At 39.7% G+C, this 11,283-nt stretch overlaps 1 protein-coding gene across 1 annotated transcript in view; it reads right to left on the bottom strand.

Moving 5' to 3' along the window:
* The window catches only part of SLC1A1 (solute carrier family 1 member 1), a 44,465-nt gene extending 34,818 nt beyond the window's left edge, over positions 1–9,647 (bottom strand). Inside the window, exons 1-2 of the mRNA XM_009278549.1 lie at positions 9,578–9,647; positions 3,442–3,588 (exon numbers count right to left, since the gene is read on the bottom strand). Coding sequence (XP_009276824.1) covers positions 3,442–3,588; positions 9,578–9,647 — 217 coding nt within the window. The remainder of the gene's footprint in view (positions 1–3,441; positions 3,589–9,577) is intronic.
* Positions 9,648–11,283: the final 1,636 nt, after the last annotated feature.

Raw genomic sequence — 11,283 nt, forward strand, 5'->3', positions numbered from 1 at the left:
AATTCAGAATTGCAAAGAGGTCATGTTGTCTACCTTGACTTTAGTAAGGCTTCTGACACTGTCTCCCATAACATCCCCACAGAAAAACTGACAAAGAACAGGTTAGATAATTGCACTGTGAGATGAATTGAAAAGTGGTTTAATGGCCAGACCCAGAAGGCTGTGATCACCAGCACAAGTCCGGTTGGAGGCAAGTCACTGCTGGTGTACCCCAGAGGTCAATACTGGGGCCAATACTGTTTAACATCTTCATCAATGACCCAGATGATGCGGCAGAGTGCTCCGTCAGCAAGTTCACAGATGACACAAAACTGGGAGGAGTGGCTAATATATGAGATGGTTATACTGCTATTCAGAGGTACCTGGATGGGCCGGAGAACTCGTCTGAGAGAAATCTTGTGAAGATCAATAAAGATAAATGCAAAGCTCTACATAGGGGGAGGAATAATGCAAGGCACCAGTACATGCTGGAGGCTGACTGGCTGGAGAACAGCTCTGCAGAGAAGGACTTGAGGGTCCTGGTGGACAACAAGCTGACTGTAAGACAGCAACATCTCATAGCAAAGGTGGCCAACAGCCTCCTGGGCAGCATTATTAAGAGCACTGCCAGCATGTGGAGGGAGGTGATCTTTCCCCTAAACACAACACCAGTGAGGCCACACCTGGAGTACTGTGTCCAGTTCTGGGTTCCCCAGTACAAGAAAGAGATGGACTTACTGGACCAAGTCCAGCGAAGGGCCACAAAGATGAAGGGATTGGAGCATCTCTCACATAACGAGAGGCTGAGAGAGCTGGGACTGTTCAGCCTGGAGAAGAGAAGGCTCAGGGGGATCTTATTCATGTGTACAAATACCTGATGGATGGGAATGAAGACAGAGTCAGGCTCTTCTCAGTGGTGCCCAGACATAAGACAAGAGACAACGGGCAAAAATTAAAAAACATAAAATTTCATCTGAACAAGAAAACATTGTTTTACTGTGGGGCTGGTCAAACATGTTGCCCTGAGAGGTTGTGGAGTGTCCATGCTCGAAGATATTAAAAACCTGACTAGACGTGGTTCAGGGCAACCTGCTCTAGCTGACCCTGCCTGAGCAGGGCGGGTTGGACTAGATGGTCTCAAGAGGTCCCTTCCAGCCTCCAGCATTCTCTGTGAAAGAGGAAAAATGACTAGTGTGCTTTATGATTATACACAGGCCTACTTATTCAATTTAAATGTGCATTTCTGATGCTTGGAAGGTTACCATATTTCTTTTACAAGAGGCAAAATATCTCATCAACATCCTGAAGAAGGATGCAGGTCAACAGTGAAAACCATCATGCACAGAGATGCCTGGTCCATTTGCTTGCCACACATTTCAGCATTACTTGCACACAGGCAGCTAGTGCTTTTGTCTTCAAGAGCAGCAAAGCTCTACATATTCTATTGAAGTAGCTTCTGTTATCAATCTTGTTTCCTTTTTCTTGCCTAAAAACCTAACACAGAAGTGTAGAAAAAATAAGCCCTTCTTTTCTTAGATATGCCAAGGTCACAATCAGAGCATCTCATTCTCATCTCTGTATATGAATTTAACTCCTGCAATCTGCAATCTTTAAAATCCAAGCTCGTGTTAGTAGTTACAAACGCAGTTTACTCATACTGGAATGTTAAACATTAAATAGCAGCACAATATTTTTAACAGCATGATTCTTGTTTCCCCTCGCAAGTGCTGGACAGGGATACATTTAATAAATAATTCATTTCATGGTTATCCTAATTGTATCATTTATTTCTGAAGACATAGGCCCAACTTCACTCACAAATAAAAGCTTGCTTGAAAAAAGAAATATATTAGTCTTACCTTGGCAGCTTTTCCTGGATCTCCTGTCACAGACTCAAGTTCAATATGATAAAAGTAGAGTTCAGTTTTCCTTTACTTTCTGTCTCATTTCCTCCTCTATATAAAAATGCTGCTGCCCTGTCTATTAATTAAAACACCAAGCCCTTTTTATTTCTCTTTCTGTTCGTCTCTCCTTTACATACTAACAAGCATTTCATCTCCCTTCATTCCTTTGAACACAGCCCTTGACTATTTTCTGCTGCCATTTCTCACTCTGCCTCTCGCAGCCTTCCTTTCTGGATGTCTCCGTCTTGCAGCTCTTGACATTCTCCATTTCAATTCTAACACTGGGTTCCTGTCACCCTGCATTACAGATATGCCCCAAAGGCCTTGGCAGCTTCCCTTAGGCTCTTCCTGTCATAGGCCCCATTGGGATGCGCTGCTGAAATTAGTGATATTTTTGGCCATGAATTTTGAAGAGCTTGGGAGTTTGTATTCAATATCCTGTTCTTGAAAGCACTTTCATAGCATGATCGAAATTCCCCTTTCACTTTCTGATCACAACATGCTCTCCTTTTCTGCAGTCAAATGTCTGATGTATTTCAATGACCATCCAACCAAACAACAAACACCTGGACACGAATACATTCCCAAAACACAGGCTTTGTGGAGATGAAAGGGGACAGTATAGTGACAAATGTGTCCTGATTCATTGTAGGAAGCTAAAAGAGAATTACAACCCTTGTTCCCTCAGTAAAGACTTAAAGAAAAAGACAAGTTTGTTTGGCTTTCTTTACCCTTTTTTTTTTTTCCCCCAGAAAGGCTATTTGACATCCAGTTTTGTCTCTTCGCTTTGGGCTTACTCCAGCAAATCTTTCCAAAATCTTTCCTACTGGGTGAGCTGTTAGCAAATTCTAGCATGCCATGGCGGGGTTCGAGCCAACAGCTTGCTTGCTTCTTCCAAAAGAGGGAAGCTTTGCTCTTCCTTCCATAACCCCTTCCTGGCCACACAGTCTCCCTCCCCACTCTCTTGCACTTCCCCAAAACTCCTTTGAACCAAGCATACCAAACAGATTTTTTTTTTTCCCTAATTTATAGTTTTCTGTCAGGTCAGTGAATTGAATGGACTCACGGAAGGATTCAGAAAACACCAGAGCTCATGCAAGGTACTTCATGGGAGTTTGTGGAGACCAGGGAAGTGCAGGTGAGGAATCTCCTCTTTTTATGACAGTAAGCTATGAGATCAGCTCTCCCTTTCTTGTGAAATGGCAGCATGAGACTACTTGCAATAGTTAACTCTGTACCTGAGAATAAGCAGTTGCAGCTTTGGGCTTGCAATTTGCAACTGTTTAACCCACTCCTGAAAACAGGGAGAAAGAGATACAAGAATCTATAAACATGTAAGTTATTATCTCACAGCTCTTTATAACTTAATTAACAGATAATGGTGCTAATCCTTCCAAATCCATTCTCATTATATACAGAAAAGCTTAATCTAAACGTATGCATTCTATACTTTTCATTATAGAGTTCCATCAAATTGGTTTTAAATGTTATTTCTTTTAGAAAGCAAGCTAAACCACAACAATAATCTCATCAGCTAACAGTACATTTCCAGTCATACCTGTGATCATACTTGATATGATTAATGGCAGAATGATGAGTTTGAGCATTCTCATCAGCACTTCCCCGGGAAAGGAAAAGTAGAACTTATCCAGGTTAGACAGTTTGCCATATTCCCGTACCAGCATGCCGACTCCAATACCTAAAAGGCACATAAAAAATGTGACACAAATTAGCAGTAATTTATAGTAGAGAGATGGTGAAAAAGGAGGAAAAATAGGAGAAGACCAGTAAAACAAAAAGAGCAAGCAATAGACATTTTTAGAGCCATGGTGGAACTTCTAAAGCAAATTGGAGAAGAGATGTCTCCTTTTCTGTTCTATATATTGATGATAGGCACAGTAATAACACATATAATTCTGAACTTGTAGGATGTCTTTAGGTATGTCTTTGGAAAAATGTTGATTATGCCCTCTGATTATCAGTCCAGTCCAGCAGTGACTTTTTACCTGCTTTCACTAGCTCTAGAAGACCCATGACTGGCATTGAAAAAATCAATACAATATATAAACACTACCAAACATTAAAGAAAGAAAGTGATATAAATATTTTAGATAATTTGTATTGGTGAAAATACATCTACCCAGCAGCAATTCTTTTAGTAATTACTGCTCTACATAATTAGAAAAGAGCGTGACTACAATCACTAAATTAATCTAATATTTTCCAGGAAATTGGTCAACAAAAATACACTCAGCATATTTCACACTCATTCCACTACATGACTGATCTACAAAATACCAGACTATAAGTATAATCAGCGATTGAGCCCTGGCACATGACACCTTTGTTCTTCCTCTTATCTTTGGATTAAATGAATTATCAGATAGTTCTAGCTTCCGAGACAAATCACAGATAAGAGTTCTACCAAAAGAAAATAGATCATAGGCCAAAAGACAAATTTCTTCAGTTTGACAGGCAAACCTTTATTTTCCATTTCAAAATGATTTCCAAATGAAAATCACTGGTATAGGAAATGTGTTCATCTGGGTTTAGAAAGCATTATGACTGTTGTTTCACATACAAGCTTTGTAATGCTTCAGTCCTGGCTAAACTGAGTATCAAGAGACCCAATTTCTAACTGGATTCAGTGAGACATGACAACTCTGAACCCTTCATTATCCACTGAGTGCTGAAAGGCCTTATTCATATGAATAGCCTCACCGAAGTTTATGGAATTATTTGCACCCCTTGGTATTTTAGTGACATCAGTGGTGAGTATTTTGCAGTAGAACTGTTACAACAGCACAAGAAGGTGCTACCAGTCTATCTGTACCAGCCTCAGTGGCTCATGTAAACTTACAGGGTCACAGGAAAGCTGCTAGTGCCCAAGCCAAATGCACCTCTTCCCCCAGTTTTATTTTTGATGGTATACAAGGCATTACGTTGGATGTTGCTCAAGAAGCTGGTGTAAAGTTTGACTAAACAGGCTTATAGGATATGTTCCTTATTTTAAGTGATTGAAATTGTTGAGGCAGACAGTACCAGCAGGTTCGAAACCAGATTTAGGCAAATCCACAGGCAACTGGTCCGTACTGTTGATACTGAAGGAAATAGACAGGGATCCCATATCCAATTCTCTACTAAAGAAGAAACTCATTAACATTCTTTTCTAGAAAGTAAGGATTTTTGCAAAAATCATCCCTAAAGATTTGCCATGGCTGTGGTTTGTGCTAGTTCACACACTATCTGGACGTTAGTTGATGTAGAAATGTAAACTACTAGTTAACTTCACAGAATTTGCCTCTGAGAGCACAAAAAGATAATGAACCATCTTTTTTGTGCTCTATCTGCACCTGCAAAAACAAGCTGAAAGAAAATAGAGGCAGATTATAAACTCCTACCAAGTCTTTCCTGTTAATAAAGAGATGGAAAATGAATGAGTTAACCTTTCAGGTAAATAGGCTGCTCTAAGCAACTATTAAGATTTCTGATTTAGGTGTCATCTGTTCCAGTGAACATGGACAGTGTAAATTCCTTGCAACAATCTTGAATCTTAATACCTTGAAGATACTTGCAATATTATGTAAATGCCCTTGATCAGTGAATGATAAGACACAATGATCTCTATTTCTAATCTAATGACTGAACTAGATGTGTTGAAAATAATTAGTCTGCACTTCAAGATAAGCCCAAGCAAGACAGAACTCTGTAAAACTGCTAAATGTATTGAAGTAAGTTGCTAAGGCTTTGATCCTGAAAACACCAGCGTAAATAGCTGAATCTAAGCATACAGGTAATGTCCATGTCTTCAGATACTCACACGACTTAGGGTAGGCATATGTTTAAATTGCAGCAAGACTAGACTGTATGTGTATTAAAAGTTGTGTAATGCCACTTTACTTTGACCAGGTGTGATGAGGACATGTTCTAACCATGTACCTTTCATTCCAGGTGGTGACTTTCATGTTTGGCCAGCTGGGAAGTTTGATCATTGTACATTTAGCAGGATTACTAGCAGGTAGAAAAATTCACCCTCATTTTCATTCTTCACAGTTCTCTTTTTCATTTCTTTGGATTTTATACAAAAACTTCCCACATACTGTCAAAATTTTAGCGGGGTTTCCTTAAGCTTTTTCACTTATATATTTTTATTTGTTTTATTTTTCTTTGGTGAGGATATTATTTATCTAGTGGCAATAACTGACAATAAGACTTCCTCAGTCCAACAATCTCTTGAAATTACATTATTGCTCTCAATTCCTTGTCCATGCTACTCCTTTACCAGACAGAGCACTTATATCCATATTAACTTGTGTAGTATGCCAAAATACAGTAAAATGCAGCTACCTTTTAATTGGAGCTAGCATCTAGCATTTGCTGCTTGAATTTAGCACGGGAATATAGGAAGAAGTTTTATTTTGTAACAGTAATAAGAGAAGGTTAGAAAGTTAGCAGAATAAATTTGCTTATGTACTGGAAATGGACATACATAGAACTTTTTGATCCTCATCTCAATAACCAAGTTCAACTGGAATTTTCTTCTGGGGAATTATAATGCACAGAAAGAAGTGTGGCAGAGCATAAACACATTTCACATGGTCACCAGTGCTTTTAACATCACATTGATTACAGCAGCCCTAAGCAAGTACAGACGAAAGTCTTATAAAATGTTAATTTCTCTACATGAATGCTACTGATATTCCACCATTTCTGAAACTAATTCTTACATGTGCAATTACTTCTAACAACCACAAAACAACCTATAGTAGGCAAAGCCTCTGCTATGTATTAGGATTTTTCCTTTCTTTTCATTTCTCTCTTTTTCATTTATGGAATAATTTACTTCTGCTTTTTTTTGAAGAGCAAAACATTACTTTTCCTGCTTGCCCTCTTCCTCTTTTCCAGTTTCAACCACTCAACCTTTCTTCTCGTCCATGCTAATTTGTTTTTCTTTCTTTTCCATCCCCTCTCCTTGCTATTCCTTCTTGCCCGCATGGCTAAGTTAGGTTATGATTTTTACCACAAGAACAATCCTCTACTTACAGCTCCATGGCATGTACCGCTCAAGGTCCAGATTTCTGCAATATTGGGCAGAAGGAAAGAATGAAGGTGGAAAAAACAGTACAGTCCCATGTCTTTAATTTAGTTTTCTAAGGCAAATATCTCATTGCAACTGTGCATAGTACAGCACATGCTCTATAGCATGGTGTCTACATTTTCTCTCCCAGCAGCCACTGGCACAGAAAGCGAAAGGTGCAGTCTGGGTCCCTGGGATTGCAATGCATGAAGAGGCCACAGGACACTTCTGTCTGAACCCATATGAAACAACACATGCCTTGACTCCTTGGCACTACCCTCTCAGGTAGCACATAGTCTTTTTACAAGCTTGGTAACAGACAGAAAATCCTTCAAAGAAAGGCCATAAATGCAGACTAGGAGAAGTGAGGGGTGAGGGTGAGAACAAGAGAAGGGAAACAGAGCAAAAGAAAATCGCTGAAAATGAGCATACCAAGAGAAATCTGTTGGCACCCATCTTTCAGGTAGTCCCAGGAGTTCCAGCATAAAAAGCTAGAGGGAATACATGCTTCCTCTGTATGGGATGACCCATTTTTTGTTGTGCTACCCAGGGAATGGGGAGCAGGAAGTACTGCAAGGGGATAGCACCTGCAACTGGCTGCACTGCATGTAGCACTCAATCTATCACAACTGCCAAGCCGGAGGCTTTCCAGGGCCTAGAAGATGATGGCTGTGTGTAATAAGGTGGCCTGTGTACATGTGTACAGTGAGTGAACCACAGAAATTAGGTAAAATGTGTCTTGGGAGACCATTATGTTGCAGGTTCTGCATATCTGCAAAGCTAACTCTGTGACATTTGGGTATCTGGTGAACACTCATTTATCACAATCATCTGCCCTACATCTAGAGTATGTCTTTTTGCATATTGCTTTTGTTTCTGAAATATTGTCTAAGGAAAAATGCAGATTATTTACATGGGAACAACTACAGGACTACTACATTTTTCTTCAAGTACTGTGCTGTTTTTGTATAATTCCAGCCTGTATAAACTCCCTTTCACTGGAGCAGAGTTAGTGATTCTGGCTGATACTGATAGACACTGGGGGAATTACAAGAATTTTGCTTTGATATGGCATTGAAAGAAGAAAAGACATGGGCACGTCTCATGGTTCAAACCTGATATTATTTAATTGTACTGCAACAACATGGATTGTGCTATTAACAAAGTGATTAAGTTCCTCATAATTTCAGGTAATTTCACATGAGATACTGTTCATGTGACAGACTAAAATACAATTACTTCTATCATACTGGTGGGTCTTAACTGGATTATCTTTACAGCAGATGATGCATGGGACTAAAAAGGCTGACGAAGTTCACTGACTTGATTTGAAACACAATACAAAATGTTCAATATAAACATGTCAAATTGCAGCACAGGCAGGCGAGATTTTTGCAGTCTGTGATGCAGTCTGAGTCCTTTTGTAATATTTTATAAAATCCATTTTTCTTCTGCTCTCTCTAGAGTTTCTGTAACATCACTGGCTGGGGTAACTACAAAGAAATACACAGTGCCAACTACAGAACACTAAAATAGAGGGTGTAGAAGAAATTCTTACTTATAATAATACTTATAAACTTATTATTTCAGCTTATGAATTCAGCTCTCTCTGGATTATTTTTTATATTTTCTAATGTTACGTATTTTACTGTTTTACATTCTACTTGACAATTAATATTCCTTCTAATAATCATACTGATGTTGACTGAAAACAGCCAAGATTCTTAGAAAACTGCAGACAACTGCTGAGGTTGGATTTAGAGTCTGTGGGGTATAATTGCATGGCAACTGATCTTAACTCTCTGGATGCTGGTGTTGCTCAGACTACCAGCTTGCTTACAAAGATATGTCAAGAAAAGTCCTCTCAGAAATATTCCAGAAGAAGAAAGTTCCCAAGTCAGATCTTGGTCTACTGAGAAATATTTAGTAGGAAGGTATTGGAGGAAGGTGTGCTCATTCCTCCACTGTGGTGAGACCCCCTGTGTCCTCTTTCTGATTAACCTGTTGAGGGTGCAGCGGTTGTAAATTCCTTCACATGAATGACACACTGTCATCTGACTGCAGTTTGAGGAAAGTTTGGGTGGACAGTGACTCCCTGTGATGGACCTTCAGGAATGAAGGCAAGGTGGAGCACTGGCCGGAGGGGTAAAAACCAGCTTCTCCAGTGTGGGGTACTCCCCTTACTCACAGCAGGTGTGAAGGCCGCTGCAACCGGCAAAGCCACGTAACTCCTGCTACTTTCTGTGCTGTGGGAGCCTGTAGCAGGGCTGATAACACAGAGCAGCCTGTAGCAGTCACTGATAACACAGAGCGGCCTCTCTGCGATGCAGCCCTGCACAGGACCCACCCAACCCTTAGTCAAACCAAGGGCGGTTATTTCATTCAGCCAGGAAAAGGGAAATAATGTCCATTCTCCTGTGACTATGAGTGACAACAGTTCTGCTGAATGCTGAACCAGTGTTGCCCCAGAACAGCAATGTGCAGATGGCTAAGCAGTTTGATAATTTAACAGTCTCTCCTATTGGACTCTTAGTTTCCTCTCATTTATCTAAATATGCTCTAGATGAAATTCATGTGTACATATCTTCCAAATATTTTCAGTATGCTGATGTAACTTCTATCTGAGAAAGCCAAGATAAAAGAATACAGTTGAAGGAAAGAAAAAAAACTTTATGATCATGCTTCATCTGTATATGTATCTCAGTACACTAGCGAGACCTGCTGTACAGAACCTACCTATAGGAACAGTCCATTAACATACAGAAAAAATACAGAGAGGTGTTGTGAAGAATTCATTCCTCGGTTAGTACTTTAATTCTGTTAAGATAAATTAAGTTGTAGCAGAGATACAATTTGCCTCTTTCGCAGCTTTTCAACAAACTTGGTGACTCATTAGATTTGTGAAATTAAGTACAGTACTTACAACCTTAACATAATAAATACCGTATTATAAAGATTATGTCATAAATTAAGTAATTTGGGGAAAATCTGAGTTCTTTCCCAGCAGTTATACAACCTGCATTTCCTCATGAATTTGGATGTGTCCTGGTGAAAGCACCTGTTCTGTTGGGGAATACTGTGTGAAACTCATCAAGGCTTCATGAAAAGTGAACTCAAACTGGAATTCTACAGCAAAGAATGACTGTAGAATGATGAAAAGAATGAGGAGCCTACCTTCTGAAAGGAGATTAAAGAGCTTAGTTTGTCCAACAACAGAGATGAGTGAGCTAGAAATACAGAAAATGGTTGAATAGCAGAGAAGGAGCAATGTTTTAACAAATGGATGTATATTGAACCTGAATACATTTAGACTGGAAATTGTAAGGCTTTCAACAATCAGACTGATCAATAGTAGCTTCTTAGGAGGACATGCAGCACCAATAAGCCTATCCAGCTTTAAGGTGGAGCATGATATCTTACAGAAGTTTATATAAAATGGTGTAACCGGAAGCAGCAGTAGACTAGATGTGATAACCCAGGAGGTATCTTTCTATCTCACATTCCTGTGTTTTGCAGTAAAATTGAAATGTAATGTGACAACGGTAACTTGCCCTTCTTCTTTTGCAGACCTTCCCCATGACCCCTTTCGGCTGTCACTTCTAAAACCACTACCATTCTCCGTCACCCCATCCATCTGTAACTTGAGTGCCTTCTTCAACTATGACCTCTCTCCTCTGCAGTCATGAAGACATGTACAGGTCTTGTTGCTTCCTCCATGTCTCCAAATCCACTCGATTTTACAAAACAGTGCTTTAATTTGGATCCCTTTTGTCACTCATTTCAGATACTGTCATGCCCCCAGTTCTGGTGTTCCTAGTGTCTAACATTCTGCTTACATGGCCTAACATATTACAACACCAATGGCACCATTCCAATGAAACCCCCAAAACTAGAGCTTCTCACCCTTTCTTGTAAAAGCCCACTGATCTTCTGTTCTCTTTCCACAACATTTGCTTGCTATCCCAAAGCTGTATGAGCACCTTTGTACATCCTGTATAGCCCAAAAGATATTAGCTCAATAGAGCACATCAGGAAAAATACATCTTCATTTATGACCCCTGAAACACTCAAGAAACTAAATGGTTGGCAATGGTATAAGAAAGGTGAAAGTCTAGTAATTGGGAATATCTGCCAGATTCTGACCCTTGTTACAGCTTCTGTTTTAAACTGTGATGAGAGGAAAGGACAGTAAATAGCACATACTGTTCTAGCTATCCCCTTGCTAGAAGGGCAGTGGAATGATTCTGACTGTAATAAATTGAGATAAGCAGCCGGAAAGGCAATTCAGTGGAAACTAAAGAGACAGATAGTGATATGCAGAAA

The sequence above is a fragment of the Aptenodytes forsteri genome, unplaced genomic scaffold (assembly GCF_000699145.1).
Source record: "Aptenodytes forsteri isolate BGI_AS27 unplaced genomic scaffold, ASM69914v1 Scaffold1298, whole genome shotgun sequence".
Classification (NCBI taxonomy): Eukaryota; Metazoa; Chordata; class Aves; order Sphenisciformes; family Spheniscidae; genus Aptenodytes; species Aptenodytes forsteri.